Here is a 21,009-nt window from a genome sequence, read left to right as displayed (position 1 = left end):
TGATATTGTGAGGCTGGTACTTATTATGATGTTAGTGTAAGAGGTTTTTAACCCAATTTCTCATATCTAGAGGAAGATATTGCAGCAAAATAGATACTCTAGACTATCTGAACAATTTGAAGTCTTTATTACATACAGTACATGCACTCATATAAAATTTTGTGTGAATTCTGTCTTTTCAGGAGTAAAAAAGTTGTTTTTGCTCTAGCTTCAAGAACATGATTCATTTTTGATTTTTGGTCATTTGTGAGCCTATTTTTGAAACTATAGAGACTTATAATGGGCTTCAAGGACTCAACTGGTGATGAAATAACTTTTTTCCATAAAAGTAATTTGTAGTCAGTACCATGAAAATCACTGTGATATAGGCATGGGCCAGCACTGTCAGGTAGAAAATATCTATCATATGGGCATGGGCCAGTATGAGATTCTGATTGTATGACAACCTTAAACAAAAATATCACAGTTTCTCTAACTCTAATAACTCTCTAGTAACTCTAAAATTAGTTATTTTGACATGCCTGGTAAGAAAACTTTTTTTCCTGACAAATCGATTTTTTTAAACAACACAGAATGTTTGGAACATTAGTAAAGTTGTATGTTAAGTAAAAAATAATAAAATAATAGCAGCTCAACAAGCTCAGAACATGCAACATGCAAGTCAAATACTTTGGCTAAGTTGATTAAATCCAAGAGAAGCTTCTTGCCTCATTTTTAGGACAGCTTTAATGTAACCATGTCTAATTCAAACTCATTGACGTATGGCTTTTACACTACATGACACTTTTCAAGTTCAAGTATATTAACATCTTCATGTGTTATTTTCTTTCCCTGCCAACTTGTAAAGGAAAGTGTTGCAGTCAAGCAAAGACCAGCATGCAATCCTGAGTCTCATTACAGTCATTACAGACTTCATTTAAATAGACAGGGGCCTCCTTTGACAGCGGTGGGGCTGCGGGGGTGGTGGGCAGATCGTCACTGCTGCTCATCATTAGTGTCACGGCCAACTTATTAGCTGTAAAGTTAGGGTGGCAGCCGTCAAGAAGACAAGGTCACCTAATGATGACACATGATGACCTGCATCTGCTTACCTCATGACGCAGCTGTTCAAACGTCAAAACTTCTGCTTCTTGACTGAAAGTTTTTTGGAGAGACATCTGGTGCAGAAGCTTGTCAGTTTAAATGAAATATTCATTTGAATTCCACTACTACTTTTTTTTTTTACCTCTCTCTCCTGAGTTTGCAAGCACAGTGACATCCGTTTTCTTGGGATAAATTACCCACAAATATTACTCACAAATTTGGGGAAAGATTTCTTGCCACCCACCTTGTTGAACCTGAATATAACATGAACTTCATATCCTCTGTGTTGTCTTTGCTTCGGTCTGTGCTCTGATTTCCATCCCCTCCACGTTGGCCTTAAGTATACACTCTGTGGTGTGCGGGACATTACAGTATGTGTGTGTTCGTATATATCCTCAGGGTTGGGTTTTTGAGAGTAGCCACAGGCAAACTCAAAGCTGACAGCCCTCGAGGTTTCAACTACAATCCAGGAAGCCCGTGTCCAATATAGCTATCTAAGACCAGAGCAGGGAACTACAGCAGATCTGAAATACAGTGAGGAGGAGATATGAGGATGATTGAGATGGACAGAGAAAGAGGGTAGAGGTGGTGGAAAGTTTGAAACATGAACTTTTCCTCAGGCACAGACATTTTTAGATCCCTAAGTCTTCCTTCCAGAGCTGTCTCTTAAAGCGCATCCATTTGAAGTTTCAAGGCAAGTTTACAAGTCAGGTTCAAGTCTGTCGGAGCAAGTCTCAAGTCCTTGAAGGCAAGTCTGAGTCATGTTACAAGTTTGCGTAAGCATATTGTAAAATGAATGTCTGTCAGGTCCCTGGACCAGCAGAATTTTCATTTCAAAGCTGTGATTATAGTGTTTTATGTAGTTGACACCATGAGCCTTCAATCTAGAGGCCTAATGGCTAAATGTTGTGCAAGGTCTATCTGTTGCTGTCTTTTTTATTGGATGTTGCCAGGTCACAACTTGAAGACTTCAAACTTAAAAGCAAAAATTTCTCAGTCAAGTATAGGAATAGTTTGACATTTTGGGAAATAAGTTTATTCACATTCTTGCTAAGATTCACGAGATCGATGCCACTCTCATGTCTGAATGGTAGATATGTACGTAGTTAGAGCCAGCAGCCGACAACTTAGCAGGAAGACTGGAGACAGGGAGAAACAGCTAGCCTGGCTCTGTTTAATGGCAACAAAATCCATCTACCAGCACCTCTAAAGCTCACCAATTAATGCATTGTAGCTTGTTTGTTTAGTCTGTACAAAAAACGTGTAAAAGTAACATATTATGGTTTTATGGGGTGTTGTGTGCTGGAAGCATTTCGTAAAATGTTGAAGTATTCTTTAAGTCAAGTTTCCAATCCCTTTTTTGTCACTTAAGTTTGACTCACATTCAAGTCTAGGGCTTCACATCAACTCGGATGCAAATTAATTTCTACTATGTCAGCAGTTGTTATCAAATAAGAAAGATTAGTTCATCTCCACTAAATAGTGCCCATGCTGCTCCTCTACATTCTCCTCCCTCCCTCCATCCTCCTCCACCCCCCCGCCACCTCCTCTCTTTGGAGATGTTTTCATAGAGCCAGAACAAACACAGGGTGAGGGAAAAAGTCTGGCCTGCCAAAATTAGACCCCCAACTTTCTCCGTCTCTCTCTCTCTCTCTCTCTCTCTCTCTCTGTCTCTGTCTCTCTCTGTGTGCTGCCACACTTCCTTCATTTTCAGAAAAAAAAAGAGCGCGATGGAGACGGCGGGAGGGTGCAGGGAGTGAAAGAAAAACAGTGTTAGCGGAGTAGGAGGAGGATGGTACCATTAACACTCTGGGTTGCATGTTGTTCTTTGATTCCCGGGTTCTGCGGGGTCGGCAGCGTTCAGGTGTGATTGGCTGTGTGAGCCGACGGGAGGTTTAGCTGTGAGCTCAGATCAGTGGCAGTTAATAACTCCTAACTGAGGCCTGCGTGCAAACTGCCTACACTCTGACAGAGCTAAAAGTGTTCTCAATGCAAATATATGTTCTTTTCTTTCTTTCTGTATTTTTTCTCTGCCCTTTTTTCCAATCAAATTAATCAGTTGAATTAAGTAGATTTGTTTTAGACAGGTGAGGTTGAAACTGAGCTGTAATTGATTTTTCTTCTTCCTTTTTTCATTTCTATCTTGATTAGAGCCATTTGAATGAGCTATTTAGCTGATTTTCTTTTAAAGAACTTTTAGATATAGTTTAACGTTTGGAGTTTTTCCTTGGGAGCTGGTGGAGACCAAAAACAGAGCTAAAAGAGAGAAGAAAAAAAAACAGGACTTCCATTCACCAGGTGCCCAGAAACACAACCCCAAATGAGTACTGATATCAGTTGGTGTCTGCTGGATGTGTAAATAAACAACACCAACTTAAAAGGTGACGAAATGGACAATGTTGTCAATTGTTATGTTATGTTATTGTTGCTCCCAAGTGACCAAAAGATCAGTTATCTCTGTTTCATAATTTCTTATATGATTTCCAAAAACAGCTGCTTTTACATTTCAAAAAACGTTGACTCTCTGGTGTTTAATCTGACAGCAGCGCTAAACAGACTTTATGCAACATGGCCGCTGATCCCAGAGTTTCTGTCTGTGTTTATAATAGAGGGGTTTTCTCCCTGTTTGAAAAGATTAATACCACTACACCCTGGCTGTCAAGGCTGTTTAAATTTCTCAAAACTTTCCCTACCACTTTTCTCTCAACGCTGGCAAAAAAAAGCAATTACAAAAATAGCTGTTTTTTTTCCCCTTCCGCTGTGCCTCTCGTCTCTCTCTTCTGTCCATTCTGTACTGAATAAAGGAGAGACAGGTTTAACAAAGAACAGATTCTCTCTGTCCTGTTTTTTCTGCCTTCTTTTTTTGTCTACACTCTAACCTTTTTGCTCCTTGCTTATCTTCAATCTTCCTGTCATTTGCTTCAACATGTTCGCCTTTTTGAAAAATAGATGTTCGATCGTATTTTTTGGAAGATGCGGTCTGCTGATCCTTATATTTTCTTTCAAACACCAACAGAGCTGGTCTAGACAGTATTTTACTCTCATGTGTCAGTTGAAATCATCTTTGACAGTGGATCCAGCATTCACCAGTGCCTTAAAGTGATGGTTTGTAATTGATTAGATTTTTATCTGCATATGCACATGTGAATGTGGACATGTGCAGTTACATCTTTGTAATACAGTAAGGTCTTTATTTACATTTTGTAAGTTTGTAATTCATTTGTCAGTTGAGATCTTGTTTGGGTGTAACTTGACGACACAGAATGATTACTCTAATTAGGCGTGTTTAACTGTAACACAGTATAAACACACATACACTGTAACCTCCTCCTGAAATGTTCCTATATATCAGTGTGTGTGTGTGTGTGTGTGTGTGTGTGTGGCACGAAACCAACCAACACACTGCAGATGGCTCTGTAATTAGCCAGCTGTCAACACACCGGATTAAATTGACCTCGGAGCTGACGTGACAAGGACCGTGAGGCCTGTGCTGCCATCAGCCCGTTGGCAATCCAATTATACAGCTGAAGCATCAAAGAGTTAAAAAACGCAAGAGAAATCTGACTTTGTGTAGACAGGACTGTAGCGTGTGTATATATGCCACAGCAGCGCAGGGGTTGATTGACAAATTAGTTTATAGGAAGCAGTTTCCAAAATGTGTAATGACTTGAAGATGTCACACTAAGTTGATCTTGAAGCTTGCTCAAACCCGCTCAAAAGTATTAGGCGCTAAAATAAGTGTGTACTGTAATCATGATAGATTGATTGATACCCTGAAACCTCTTTTCTTTTCTCCTCTCTGTTCTACAGCAGCTGTTGTGAAAGGCTTGTACTTACAATGTCTCTGTAATTAACATATGATTTATTAAGACGGCAGGCATTTACACAATCAGTGCCAGGATCTGCTTTTTTGTTGTGTTCTGCAGGTGAAGGAGGATCAAAAGATGCCGTCGAGGGGTTTTATCTGTTTAAGATCAGCAAAGCTTTCAGGAATCCTAATTAATAAAATAACAACATGTCACAGCATTTACTTAAGCCACAATTAAGCTTTTAAATTAAATAATTATTTAGGGAATCTATTACAAATATTTTGCTCTCGGCTATAGCTTGCATCATCCCTCCCAAGATCTACTGACAGACAAACCAGTGAACTGACTGATCAACCAGCTGATGTTGGAATCTTCATGCCTCTGTGGCAAAAGTTGATACAAAGAAAATGTCCTCGCAATATAGTGCATTTTCCACAGTGCATCAGCTGCACAATAAACATTACTTATGAGTTGAGCACACAGACACAACTCCCTGCTGCTGCTTGATGTTATCACAATTTCAGCAGATACTGAATTCATGTTTTTTTTTTTTGGCTTTTTTCCCTATTTATCGCAGCCTCTCTGCAGTCTTCTTTGTGTGTGTCTTTTTTTCTTCTATCTCTCTTTAAAACACAAGATCATTTTAGCTTCCCAACCACAACCTCCTTAACATACCTGCACTTCTTAATCACTTGCTTTCATAGATTTTCTACACAAAACTGACTCTTTAAAGTTGAATTCACCTTAGTAAATCCACAGGAATATGCAATTTCCTATGTATTTCCTCCTATGTTCCCACTATCCCTCTTTATAGGATAAAATGTGATATTTTGGAAAATACTTTCACTTTTCACTTGACATGAGAAGATCAGTACTCTAATGTCTCAAGGGAAAATATAAACCCACAGCCAGCAAGGTCAGGTTAGCATAGCACAAAGACTGGAAGCGGGGGGGGTTATTATGGTGTTTTATCTTATGTTTTATGTTTAAATACAAAAAAAGACAACACGACAAGAAAACACTTTGTTTTTTGCAATGGGGATATAATGTATTAGTTTGTGATTTTTTTAGAGGTGCTGGTGGATTGTGATACCTTTGCAGCTCTATATTTAACATCCAGACATAAGTGTATCAATATTCTTATCTGATTCTCAGCAAGAAAGCAAATTATCATATTTCCCAAAATGTTAAACTACAGCTTTAAATGCATATACATAAAGGAGAACGATCTACACACTTATAACATGTTGACAAACTGGTGGTGCTGGTGTGACTGTTTGATAAATAACACACCCCTCCCTAGGTGAAATGAGGCACAGAAGTTAAATGTGGTCTTGAGTGTCCTGCTCAAGGACAGTTGAGCCACATAAGCTGGTTTGAACCCAAGTCCACTGTTTAAAAACCAGGCTACCCTCTCACCCCACCTTCCCGCTGCCCGCAGCATAGAGTGAGTGCTGTTTTTGGTCACAATAGCCTCTTAACTCAGACTGTGAACGTGTGTGTGCTGCATTGAGAAACTCAGGATTTTGGTTTCACTTCTCCTCACCTCAGTGCCAGTGTCAACACTGCTGTGGTTCTCAGATGCCGGCCAGGATTGATGATGATTTGCTCCACACCACAAGCATCGCACCCATTCAGACTGAGGGGATGACAGGCCCACTCATTTTTTGGATGCACTACTCCTCTGCCACATACTGATCCACTTCAGCACTCCACATCAGACTAACGCGGGGGGTTCTGCTAAACTTATTTCAATTTTGAGATCTGGTTAAAAAAATATCTCTTTCACCCTGAAACCCATTGAGACTGTGTTTGGACCTGCCAACAACAGGCTCTGTACCAGCAGAGTTTTCTCAACCCCTACTTTAACCAAGAGTGAGAGCAAAAGCTGTTGCAGTATCCCCAAATTGCTTAGTAGCCCTGTTAGCTGCCAAACATGGAAAACAGATTAAACTCTCTTGGCAAAAGGTTAAAGAAAAAGGTATTCTGTCCATGTTTGTATTCGTTTTGGGATGGGGTTTCAATTGTTTAGTGTGTAGCTAAACCGATACACAAGGAAAAACAAAGACAGCCCACTGAGACTTTTTTCACCTCTGTCCTCCACTCTGCACGTCCGGAGTAGACTTTTTTCCCCCCCTTCTGTCTCATAAGGCTTTTACCCACACACACTCACACTTCTACATAAAACACAGAGTCAAAGAACTGCACACACACTGTTACTCTTACAAACCCTATCTCTCACACATGTTTAGCTAAGTCCTCGACGGGGCTTAATTGCTGCCTTGTTGTGGATTCTTTTTAGCGCAGTGCTGATTGATTGGGGATCAGGGCCCTAATATGGCTCATCGGGGACAGGCCCTTTGACATGGCCTGGTCCCAGGGCACCGGCAATGTTTGAAACCAGAGATCCCGCTGCAGCCCCCTCCCACAAGCCTGGATGCCTCTCTGCTAAATGCTGCCCAGGTCAGGGGGTCTCACACACACATACACACACAGACCAACACATGCGAACACACGCACACGTGGGGACTGTCATGATTTGTAGCCTGCTTTAACCATTAAAGCAATTTACATTATTAGGCGTTAGCGAGGGCGCAAGTATGTCTTTACACTTTTTTACCACACACAGTGAGTTTCATACAGAACTCATTATGAACAGGGCTTTCACACTTAGCTCGGACAGGGCCCACTTCCTGTTTCCTGTTTCCCAGAATCCCCTGTGTCTGCCTGTTGGTGATCCTGTTGGCAGGTCTGGTCAAGGTCAGGTCTGGTAAAGTCTGTGGTTTAAGAAAGTGTGTGTGTGTGTGTGTGTGTGTTGGTGTGTGTGTTGGTTTCTCCCTGAGGGTTACAAGGCCTAGATGGGGTATGTGGGGTTTCCCTGAACTCTGCCCTAAACCTCCCATGAACACACACATACTCTCGCACAGAAAAAAACACACATACATGCAGGAAAGTATGCACAGAGAGTGTTCTTTCTTTGCCCTGAGAGGTGGTGGTGGCTGAGTGTGCGATCGAAACAGAGAAAGGCACAGTGTACCTTTAGTATTTCTACATATAAATAGAGGCTTTTGTTTTTTATCCTGCTAGCCTGAGCCAGGGGATGTTTAGTAATTTGTAGGGCTTAATAGGATCAATGTAGTTTGATGTAGACTCTGATGTTGATAAAAGATGCCCTTTCTCTCTATCAGTTCATGTCAGTTTATCAATCAATTTTGTAGTTATTGGTCCTGGCGCCTAGCAAATTGCATGCAGATGACTAGAGGACATCTTGGGTTTTGATAAAGCAGAAAGTCGGTGCTCTATATTTAGCTCCCACCTCTGCTTCAGAGAAAGATTTATTAGGAAGACATTTGGATGTTAAGTTCAGACAACAGTGGCCTGATTCAAATGAAAACTAATGTGGTGGTTGATGTTGGAGATTAACATGAAAAGAAAGAGACACAATAAAAATGGGATAAATCTGAATATTACATAGAGAGAGACAGCAAAAATAGAAAAAAAGAAGCTCTTAAGGATTAAACTAAACAGAATGAATTGAGTTTTATCATTTAAATTAATTAAATCAATTTAGTCAATTAGTGTCATCATCACTGAAGCAGGATTTATACTCCTTCTTAAATGATCGGTCGGATATCTTATTTGTTATTCAACCTATTTGTGACACATGAACAACCAAGTGCATCACTGTGAACATCTTCCAGTTTGAAAATATGCACTATTATCCCAGTTTTCCCCCTTTCCATGACCGGCTTTTCACTCTACTTTCCGGTGCAGCCATTCAGAATAACCTTAATCGCCTTTGATTTCCAATGTCTTCAGACAGCATGAGTTCTGAGAGACCATAAACTGGCCCTTGCCACTCTTTAATACTGTATATATCTATGCGGTATGTTTGTCAGTAGCACTCCTAATCTTGTACCAGTTTTGAATCCCATAGTAACAGACAAACCTCAGATAATATGGTTCAGAGGTATTCTGGGGACTCAGTGACCACACCATGTACTATACTTATAATGTCATTAGTGTCGACGGGCTCATGACCGTTGTTACTTGTTGTTTCCCTTTGAGACAATCTAATAGGATCAGTGGAATAATCCCAAACAAATCTTACCACAGGCCGAAAGCGAACCCTGTGGAGTTTTTTTAAAATACGAAAGCTGCATTAGGTGTGTTTTGCTGCACATGTTTAGAAGTCTAGATCACAAACCACTGGTATTTACTCAAAATTCATTTGTGTGCTTTATTGCCAAAATAAAGTGACAAACTGAGCTCTGAATACACCATTCCCATCTATTGATATTAGCATCAGACCTGTTACTGACCTTATTTAGCAGATCTGGTATCAGCTGTGACCCGACTGTTCCACAATAAAAGCCGTTTGTTTGTCAGTGTCATTATAAAATTCAGTGTTTGCAATAATTCAGTCATGGCAGGCCACCGACTTCATTATTAGTTCCACATCAGTACCTGGTCTCATGTTACCTTACACAGAAATTACTCCAATGAATTCAGTGTGATGAAGTGTACAGATTTTAAATTTTGGAGAAAAAATGAAGCCCTTATATCAGATCAGTACTCAGTACCAGCAGGCAGTCTGAGCTAAGGTACAAAAATCTGTGTTGGAAGAGAAAGAGCTGGACTTTTTACTTTTTTAAACAAAACATTACAAAAAAAAAAAAAAAAAATTAGCTACTAATTAAATAAGAGATAATTTTATAACAAAAGAAAGAACAAAAATGTAAACATGGAGAGAGTTTAGTAGATTTCCCCAATGAGGAATGTGTCGTCTTCTTTTTCTTTCTTTTTTTTAAACTTTGAGATGACTAGCAGCAAGCAGCAAGTTTGTATGAACACACAGAACAGCACACATGACATAAACACATACATGTTGTAAATATGGGTGACAACTCTGAGAGTGTGTGTCTGGCCCTTGTACTAGCTGAATAATGTGCTATTTACTTGTGTTTGTTTTTAAGAGTGCAGGAGCCTGTAAATTATCTTTTATTGGGAGATTCAGGAGCCATATCCTGTCCAGACTGTTTTAAAAAGGCTTTGGCAAAGATATTCAGTGCGTCTGCATGTACATGTCAGTTTTTGTTATTTTATCCATTGAACTGTCAGAGTGTGTGTCGTTAGTCCTTCCTGTGATTTTTTTTTAGATACCACTTATTGCAGACAAACTGTCTTTCAGTGAAGGATTAACTTCACTAATCTGATTGTCTGTGATATTTAGTGTGCTCCAGGAGTGTTTTTCTCTCGAGGTGTTATGATTTATCTTTCTGTTGTGCCCACATTCCTTCAGTGTGTCTTCATAAGTGATATCCTTATTATTTTTCCAGAATGCCTTTGAAAATTCAGATGACATGCTTCAGTTCACAGAATGTCTGATGTGGTTTTTATGTGCAGGCAGAGAAAGCACTCTGCCTACACTCAGACTTGTGTATAAGTCATAAGTAGTCATCAGCAAGTCACCAGTCTTGCAGCTGCGCTGGGTTCTGGGACAATAAAATAACAAAGGCATCGAAAATCAGAAATTTTCCTCTGCTGATTTGTACCTGAAGACATTGCAGAAAATTGATCGATTGGACAAAGTCATATAAAGCATATTGTCAACAGTTTATTAGCAGCTTTGTTAGACTGTGTGGATATATTAAGATGTATATCCTTTAACTTAACTTAAAGCCCTCTCTGTTTGTTTTCTGTGTCCTACAGACACCTTTGACTGCATAGTGTGTAAAGAGGGATTATTTATGGCCTCCACAGTGTGACAGTGTTTTCCTTCCCTACAATACAGGCCTTTAGTGACTCTTAATCGCTCTCATCAGGGATTATTCCACTTTCCTCAGGAAACTACGCTTGCGTTCAGACGTGTGTATTCTTGTTCCTTAAGCACAGTCAGTAGCCAGTCAGCCAAAACATGTGTCCTCCTGTCTGTTTTAAGTATCTGCCTTTGTGTGTTGATAGTGGGATCTGTGATCAGGGCAATAAGCTGTCGTAAATCGTGTGTGTGTATGAGTGGGGGTGTGTGTGTGTGAATGGGGGTGGGGGGTTACATGCTCTCTAAATCACAGAAGTGGCTTTGCTCTCGGCTATCTCTTTCCCCTTCTAATTCTTTTGTGCTCTCTTTGCTTTTCCTGTTATCATTATTTCCACACGGACGTTTGGAGGCAGCCTGGAGTCAGTTCAAGGAATGCTAGTAAAGACAAGAATTTTTACTGCAGAACAAATGGAAAACATGAAGGAAGTTTATAATATCGCTCCAGGTGAAAATACATTTATAAAAATAGATTATGATCTGCTATATTTATAACTTTAACACTGCTGTCAGTGCTAAAAATCAATATCCCTAATTTTGTAGTATTGAAGTCCTGATTTTAATTATTTTCAGACAGTGTTGGCTCCTTGTTACTGGCAGGGCTCTAGTTATGCTGAGCTCATTCAGACCATAAAGAAGGGTGGACCACACAGTAACAACTGATTAAGCAAGTGCTTAATTTAAGATAATCAAATAAGCAAAGCATGACACGTGAAATAAGAAGTCAGTGGTGAAGCGTGGGTGTGGGGTACAACAAAGCTGTAGGTGTTAATCTAATACTACATGTGGCATAAACAAAGGATAAATTAAACATGGCTAAAAAAAAAAAAAAAAAAAAAAAACACTCATTGAAGAGGGAGAGGGAGAACCAGCTTGGAAGCAAACTGGCTAATATACATGCAGTCCCTCAATGAGGTGATAGGGGCCAAAGAAAAGGAAGTAGGGTCAGGCCAAAACAACCGATACCGTCATGTGACCCAGGCCGCGCCACCAAAGTTGTGAGGTAGTAGTGGCAGCAGAAGCAAGGATCACATAGGATGGTAGTTCATCTTTTTTCAGTGTGTGATTGTACTGGAGTTCCTTGAATAATTTCTTGAGAAGAAACAGATTAATGAAGAGGTATTGGAGCAACATCGGCTTCAAAGTTCAAAGATTCTTTTGTCTGGGACACCAGCCAGCAAAACGTCTTGTATTAATTGTCACATTACTGACCAGTGTACCCCACCTCTCGCCCACTGTCAGGGATTGGCTCCATCCCCCTTAAGGATAATCAGTATAGATAATAAATGGATGGATATTACTGACCATTCCATTTATTTTAAACAACCTCTACTTTAGCAATGTGTTGAGATTACATGGCTAGCGGCAGCCTGTGGTGTACAGGCTGGTAGGATTGTAGGAAGCCGGGAGCCGCCACTGATTCAAAATATGGAACACGGAAGAGGCTGCAACCACTTGCTGTCTTAGTGGCATTCTATCACCTGTAAATTATAATAGAAGTATAGTATATATACTATATACTATATAGTAGAAAAAAATAGGAAATTCTTTTAGCATGATGTAGTCTGAGGTCTCATACACACACACGTACACTACATTGTTCAGCAGTAGTTGGACTCATTGACTAGAGCCCCTAACTGTTTCCAGTCCTCAGTCTTCCTTTTTTTCCTCAATTATCTCTGTTTCTATATCTTCCAGTTTTTTCTCTGACTTATTTTTTCTCTCCCAATTCTCTGTTGCATTTTTTACGCTTCTGTCCTTGCTTTTTGATGCCTTCCTAAACTCTCTGTATTCTCTATCTATGTCATTAGTTTTCAGGGATCTCTACACCCAGTGGGTCAGTGATTAGTTGAGCAAAATCATCTCACCCTCCTCCTCCTCTTCCTCTAATTCACCTCTGCAGTAATGGATTCTACTGTGTGACCCCGTGTTCCATTTGTTTGTGTATGTACGTGTCTGTCTAAACACCACTGGGTTTATGTTAAGTTTTAGGACACTGTGCTAATTGACAGGCTGATTGACATCCTCACTTCCTGAGCCCTCCCCCGACTGGACCTCTGATACCCTGCAGTCCTCCGGGGAAGTGATGTCACCAGGTTAGGAGCTTTGTGAGGACTGACAGGGTTGATGTAGGGTCTTTCCTTGTATGTCAAATCACCAAGTATGTGTCAGCCCTGTTATTAAAAGTCTTTAGCTTCATCCACAATCGTGACTTCCAGCCTGTGTAGGCAAAGACTGGGCCCTAAAACAAATTCTTGTGCAGAGCGCAGTCTAACACTTCAAACGCCAGCATCTATATCTGGGAGTCATTCTGTGCACTATTTTAGATCAGACTGGTATCCAACTTAGATTCAGTGAAATGTTTACATAAATAAATGTTTAGAATTTACTCAACCGTGAGCAGTTTCATAAAAGCTTTAGCATTTGCTGTTTGAACCCGCCAGGGCCTGCTATAGGAAAAATTTGTCTGGCTCACTGGAGTGATGAATTTACATTTCTGGCAATAGAAACAGTTGCTTGTTTGAAATAAATAAGAACTGTACACAGCATTTAGAATGAGCAGAGATAGCCACCGTGACTAAAGCCATATTCAGGCCAACATTAGCCCTTCATGTAAAACTGCAACCCCTTCATTCATTTGAATGGAACCACTAAATTGATACAGGATGGGTGCAGATGCCTCTGGCAAAAAAAAGCTTGAGTTGAGCTGAATCTGAGCAGTCAAGTTTGTGCAAGTGCACATTTTCTAATGTGAAGAACGTGTTCTGCTGTGTACCCAGCAATCATTGCAATAACTCTCCCAAGCAGTTAAATCCTTCCTTTTGGTATCTGATAAAAATTCAAACTCATGATAGTATAACTCAAACTGGACTTCCTAAATTACATTTGTCTTCTCATCAGTACCTGAAGCAGCACACCCCCACCAAGGCAGCCCCTTGCATTTTTTTTTTAGCACATGACTGTTTTTGGTCTGAACGCCTACTAAAAGCTGCGTTCAGACCAAGTATAGCACTGTGTCAAATGTAGCCTCCTCATTAGTTTGCCACAACACCATATGGCATTAGTAATGCAGTTTATTGGGCAATCAAATATTGTACAGTGCTCTTTACAGATAGATTACTGTGCACTTAATTCTCCAGAGAATAAAATAATATTTTTTTTCTGATGCCCTGTCCTGTACTACTTCTTGCTTCCCTCTTCTTTCAGTACACTTTAAATTTTTCCAACCTTCTTTCTCACAGAAGCCTCTATTGTTGCAGTCAGTGAGCAGTAGTAACACGAGGACCCAGGAGGGCCCTCTCTTTCTCCATTGTATCCTAATGCAGCGCCTCAGTTGCCCTCGCTTGCTGTTCATTCCCAGTGCGGTCATGGGCCACTGGAAGCCACAGACCCCAGTCAACCTCAGCCTCTGGTGGCCATTTTGGCTCCCTGTCAGTGAGAGATCATTACATACTGCAACCACACATGTGTTCTCCAATTCTCCTCTGATAATTGAATTACAAAGTCTATGAGTTGACACAAAGTGTGAGAGCACCCAACAGATGAATCACTGCCCTGCAGTCATTGTTGGCTGTTGCAAAATATCAGTTTATATTTCACCAACATTGTACAGATAAACTTAAAAAAGTGAGACTTTGGCAACATCCTGAATTTATGCTTTAGCTGAGCACTAATTCTATGGTACCTTTCATAATTGTTAACAGACATAATCCTGAACAGATTGTGTTTTCTCATTTTCTTTTTTGTTTGTCTCTGTCAGACCTGCTTCTAGGGAAACACAATCTTTTGAGGACAGTGACCACACGATTGTCTATTGTTTTCTTCCTCTCATCCTCTTTGCAAATCCATTCCTTTCCAGACCCACAAGTGTCTTTAATTTGTTGTTGGACACCTTCCCTTTAATACACGCACACCATCTCATACATATACATGTTCACAAACTCAGAGGAGGTAAATTGTAATATGGGTTAGATGTCATTTCTCCAGTACATCACCTTATTTTACCTGAGGTAGCAAGACTTCACTACAAAATAACACACAATTGTTAGCAGGACGCTTGAAACTTGCTTTAGTTCATGAATCTCTTGAAGACTCATCTCATCTGAGAGCATACATGACTTATTTTATTTATTTAAAGACTTTATTTGTCAGGCAGAATGCTCATTTATCATCAGAAGAAAGTAAGAGTTTGCTTAAGAAGATCATTTTCATCTGTTGTCCATGGCCAGATTGTAAAAAGGCATCCTGAAAATAGAATAAAACCATATATCTCATAACATTAATACATATACAACATAGTAAGTATCATGGACAAAATAGTACAAAACATATTCAGCTATGATTTTTTAGTTTAGGAGCTAAAATTGCAAAAACACCTGCATGGTCCTTTAAAAACACACTTCCTGATTTCATTCAAGTGTTGAACTGTGCCAACAAATCTCCACTCTTCTCCTAGATTGCTGTTAAGTCACCACCAACAAGGAGCTGAGAAGAAATTTTCTCTCAGTATATTTATATAGCAAAAGCTGAAGGGCATCCCCAATCAGGATGTGCTGTGACCTGACGCAGCTCATCTCCTCTTCACTCAGCACCCACAGCAGCTCCTAGAAATGAAACCCTGAAATTTAAAATGTCATTGGGATCCGCCCCTCGCCTCCTCACCCTCAAATCCTATCCTTTCTATATCCCCTCCAACAAAGAGTGTTCAGTTTCACATCCTCTTTACCCCAAAACTCAACACAAACCCGTCATCCCAACCCACAGCTTGTTGACGAGAAATGCCCCAGTTTACATGCTCAAGGCCTAAAGAGTTCTTCCATAATCAAAACAGAAACCAAAGAAGAGAACCACATAAGACACTCAAAGCGAGGAGTGGTTTTCTTATTCTGGAATAAACAGAGTGTGTGCTACAGTAGTAATGTCACACACTCTATAAGGTGTTTTTGAAGGTATTTTAAGGAATATTTTCATGCTCAGAAGTCTTTAACACAATTCAACTCTCGCTTACCTTGAAATTTCACAATAATGCAGGAAACATATAGATTCTCTAGCAGCAGGGATAGATTACACAGACTAACCATAAAACTAAGTGGAGGCTTTAGCTCTTACATATCACTAGCTTTGCCAAAAAAAGATGATGTTTTGGCATTGTTTGGTTAGTTAGAAAACCAAGAAGGACCAACAGGAACTGGAACTTCCTCCATCTTCTTAATTGATGTAATTTGCCATTTATTTCTATTAGCATTTTATCTGACAGTTGTCGGTACTGTGCTGTGTGACAGTCTGTGGAAAGATGGAAGCAGATGAAACTGAAGAAGACTCATCCTTGTAGCCTCGCACTCAGAGGTGGGGCAGTGGTTGTTGGCGGGTGCTGTGGAGATAGTGAGAAAAGGGAGAGTCGACATTTTGATAGATTATGAGTTTTAAAAGAATCCAGTTGTTTTGCCTTTGATGCCAAATTGAGCTCCTTTTGGGGGATGATTAAGTGTGGAGTCTGCTCTGAATGAATCATCCATTTTTGTGGGCTGAATTTTCAACCATCTCCACTTGAAAAACTTTCTCTTTCCTGTTAATGGTTCATTCGTCAACAGTCATCCCACACATAACCCTTGTGTCTGGGGTCAGAGAAGTGTGTCTGTTATTGTGCCTGTGTGTATATATTAAATATACATTTATTTTATACTGTTGGTGCCTTACAGATATATATATATATGTGTGTGTGTGTGTGTGTGTGTTAAAAGTTTTGTGATCCTCTGGTAAATCCGGATCTGTTACATACTATTCTCTATCAGCACCCTCATGACTCAAAGGAAAACTGTCTAGATCATCTATGTACTTGCATATATACACAGATGTAGGATGGATGTTGCCAGTTTACACTCGTTTTTCTTTCTCACTTTCTTTGAAGTAATCAAATCAGGAAGACTTGAGGTTAAAGTTTCACATTAAATTATTTATATTTGACTTTTCCCCCTTGTGTGTTTTCTCATATCTCTTTCCAGATTTGCAAAAATACATTGCAACTCCACATATGCGCACAGCTCATAGAAAACATATTGGGAACTCACAACCCATCAAGATGTAGTCTATTAGAAAGTTTAGCAAATGAGCACTGGAGCTGCAGTCTGGGTCTTTCTGGCACCACCCAGGTGTAAATGTATGTAGCCATATGGATGTGAATCAGGGTGGTGCTGGAAAAAGGAGCATGGCTGCTTAGTAAGCGCTTCTCTGAATAAATAATGAGGTTAGAAAAAATGTAATTGGACAATGAATCAATGTCCTGAATACCTTGTTTAGGTTCTGTGGTAGGGCTCGCCTTACTGTTTAGATCTGGATTATAGATCGGGTCTTGGAGGGAAAAGCCTCTCCTTGTAATTAACTATTATAAAACATTACACAGAGGGCCCGTGGCGTTGGTGTGTAAAATAAAAGGCCTGAACAGCCATCCACTGTTTACACAAATAGCAACCGCACTTGGCTCTCTCTGCCTGGGATAGCTTACACAGGCACACAGAAATAAATGGATACTAGAGAAAGATTTTCAAAAAACCTCAGATGTCTCACAGTGATTAGGTTTTTGTAGATGTGTATTTCCTTCCCATTTCTTTCTTTAAACCTGTTATAAGTCATTTATGCTGTACTGGACAGGATACAGACACTTTAATATGCCTCTTAGACACGGCTTTCAATCTGAGTCGACTTGAAGAGGGGTGAAAGAAATTAAAAGCATTGAGGGGCGACTTGTGATTTGGACTGAGCTGATTCGGTTGAGGCCGTTTGCACTGGCCTGAGTTGTAATTTGCCTGCGGGGATCTGGCTGCATTGTGGTGGATCGTCTGCTCTCCCTTGTCATTTACTTGTCTGTGTGTGGCTTGATGTTAGTGTGGATGTGTGTGTGTCCACCATCTTCAGTGACGCACAACCAAGCTAACCTCTCGGCTGCCTGGACGAACTCCAGCCCTCACTCTTCATCCTCTGTGTGTGTTTTCTCATGCTCCAGCTCCATTTTCATATTCTGGTCCATAGCATTCAGACTGGTAGCAGCTCAATCAATCAGCAGCACCTCAAATCACTCAAGTACTTTCTCACAGTGGTAGCTTTTTTACGGGGAGACTCTCCTCTTACGGATTTAATGCCAGACATGATTTTCACCTAAAGAGAGAGACACTCTTCGCCAAAGGAAAAATATCTGAAGATGTAGCAGTTTGTGGTTTGATGAAGGGGTGCTAAGCCTTCTGCAGGCACACCACAACATGAACTCATTATTACTCATATCCACATTTTAGTAGGAAATTACATATTCCACGGATAAAATCTGGTTAAACCTGTATTAAGCTGTAAATGTAATGTTACCATATCTCTGTGGAATCGGCAGTATGCAGACCACTGCTCTATAGTGCTCTGTGTGTGTGTGTGTGTCCACGTCTGGGAAGCTCATTTAGATCTGTACAGACAGGGGTAGAGTCAGAGAGCTGACCTTGGCCATTCAGTCACTTAACACTCCTCAGAGAGAGGGAACCTAATGACCCCAGACTCATACCATGCTGACATGCCCCTTGGCATTACTAAAGTTGTGTGTGTGCGTTTTGTGTGTTTGTGCCCACATGCAAGCGCATGCATTTGTGTGTGTACGCCTACACTGCTGTCACCTTGTTTTCAGGTGCATCTTTAAAGCCATTTTATTGCTGTTTTACAGTTTGTGCAGTAATTAGTGTAATTCACACATTGTAACATCTCTTGTAAACTACCTGACAGAGGCAGCGGACATGGACTAGTGATAATAATGCGTTAAGCCACAAGAGACTATTTCACAGTTAGCCACAATGTGAAATGAATCATTGTGTTGCTGTTTGCATAAATTGGGAGCAACCGTGTGTTACAGAGTCAAAAAAGAAAATGTACTGTTTGTTAAATCAACATGAAGCTGCTTAAACAAAGTTGTACATTGCTGTGTTACTCTTAAAATTAGAGCTCTTTCAGAGTAAAAAGGCTGAAGTAAATATTTGTGTTTATTATTTATTGGAGTTTATGATATGATTTATCATCGACTTCATCTGTCCATTTTATAATTTAATCTGAGGTATTCCCAAAAATTTAAAGCACTTCTGTTTGCCATTACTCAAGCAGCAGTGTCTGAAGGATGAGGATGTACTTCCAGTCAGGCAGTAGCTACGATATGGGTCTTTTGTGTTTGGTTGTGTATGTGCGTGTGTGTGTCTATGGGCATGTGCAGTGGTATCATGCATTCCCCTATATATTGTGGTTATGCCTGGTCTTACAGTCCTCATATGGCTCAACTTAAAGCACATGACACAGTGAACTCACACTGAGCAAATAGCCTGCTAGTCAGCATGTGGTTTGTGTGTATATTCAGAATGAGAGAGGTGAGAGATCAAGGCAGAACAAGAAAGGCAGAGCAAGATGAATTGATTAAAAAAGAACAGAGCGTAGAGTAACTACATAACCCAGGAAATAAAATCAGAAAAGGGGTGTAAAATCAAGAGTCACTGCAGGAAGTAAACATTGAGCCTAGAGTTGTGAAAACATTATCATCAACCGCTTCTCTCTCTCTGTCCACATGTTTCAGATTATGGCTCATGACATCTCTGTGCCATAAACAGGAATAAAGTCAGCCAAACATAAATTCCTAATGTGGTTTACATCTACACTGTGAGCTTGTGTGTGTGTGTAGGTGTAAGGTTTAGATCTTTGCCTTTGACTTGACTTTGAGTACGATTTATCTTTAGACAAGCAAAGGGAGACCTCTTGTTATAGTGGTGCCCGCAACAAGAAACGGCTAGTCTTTCCACAGAGGTGCAACCATTTGGTTTTGTGTGATATACCAAGAGAGGCTGACATCTAGTGGTGTTTTTGTGTATTGCAGCATCTTTTAGCCTCTTCTTCTCCCACAAGTAGGAATGTTGCAGAGATGTGTAAATATTGTTCAGAGAAATTCAAACTAACTTAACATACTCAACCTCTCTCTCCTGTCTATGTTTCACAGGGAGGAATTTGAGGAAGATGGATTCTGCCAACCGTACAGAGGCATAGCCTGTGCCCGCTTCATCGGTAACCGCAGCATCTTTGTTGATTCACTGCAGATGCAGGGCGAGATCGAGACCCAGATCACAGGTGAGAAAAGAGGAAATGTATTTAACCTTACTGCAAGTCTAAGCATTGGTCCAAATCTACTTCAGCATGTACAGTAAATTACATTCATTCATAATATACTTTTTCTTCTGCAGCACATTCAGAACAGGCTCTGTATAATTTAGCTTTTTCTGACATGTTACACATATGTGTGAATTCACACAGTGCCTTTGATGATGATTCAGACAAACTACTTGTTCCCTGTCAGGAGTTTTGTGTCTGACAGGGAAAGCTGACAGTCTGCTTTCATCCAGTGAGTTCAGTAGTTCAGCCAACATTTAGCGTTTCTGACCTGACTTAAAAAACTCTGCTCACATATGTCTTCAGCAGCCACAGCTGATAGAGCACCTTTGTAAAGCTACATACATTAATTCAATGAAAATATTCTACAAATAAGGACTGTTTAGAAAGTAAACCTTAATTAATACACAGCAGGAAGTATCCAGAACCTCACTTATGGAGTTCAAAGGAAGTTCACGACTCTGTATGGAGTGCACATGGCCCACATACTGTTTCATACTGTTCTACATGTCTGTCTCTCCGCTTCTGTGTTTTTGTTTTGTGTGTTTGCATGCACATGTCCTCAGAGGTCAATTTCATGTGTATGTTACTGATTACATCCGCGCAGCTGTCAGCTTCCCCCCCGAACAGTTCAGGGACAAAGGGGCCATGAACCTAGACTCTAATCTGAAACATCAAGGACAAGTGATAATTAAGATTTATGATGCCACAGTGCTGTAATGAGCCTACTGCAGGAGTGTAAATCACTCATTACAGAGCCAGAAAATCCACATTCAGGAGCCGTTCACCATCTAAGATTTAACGTCACCTTTACTAATATTTATTATCATTTTATCTGAGCAACATGTGCTGTAGAAGCATTTGGGTAACAGCCAACTTTACTTCTTGTCCACCCCCCACAGATCTGCCTTACTGACAATGACAACCACAGAAAAGCATATGTTTGCAATAAATGTGGAGCATGACGATGAATCATACATTTAAAGCTGCAGCTTTCATTGTCCTCTTTGATCTCTCATGTCTAGTTTTGTTCATTCTTCTATCTCTAAAACAATAATAAAAAATGTTAATATTCATCTGGATGCTATAAATTGATCAAAGTAACACATTACCAAAATCATCAAGAGTCTT

General features: G+C 40.1%; 1 protein-coding gene across 2 annotated transcripts in view; it reads left to right on the top strand.

Annotated features, from left to right (window-relative positions):
* ror1 (receptor tyrosine kinase-like orphan receptor 1) overlaps nt 1-21,009 on the top strand; it is a 123,632-nt gene that overhangs the window by 91,085 nt on the left and 11,538 nt on the right. For both annotated transcript variants that reach the window (XM_018696517.1, XM_018696510.1), the window contains one exon: nt 19,712-19,839. In XM_018696517.1, coding sequence (XP_018552033.1) covers nt 19,712-19,839 — 128 coding nt within the window. The remainder of the gene's footprint in view (nt 1-19,711; nt 19,840-21,009) is intronic.

The sequence above is a fragment of the Lates calcarifer genome, linkage group LG17 (genome assembly GCF_001640805.2).
Source record: "Lates calcarifer isolate ASB-BC8 linkage group LG17, TLL_Latcal_v3, whole genome shotgun sequence".
In the NCBI taxonomy this organism is placed as follows: Eukaryota; Metazoa; Chordata; class Actinopteri; family Centropomidae; genus Lates; species Lates calcarifer.
This window is presented reverse-complemented; position numbering and strand designations above follow the sequence as displayed.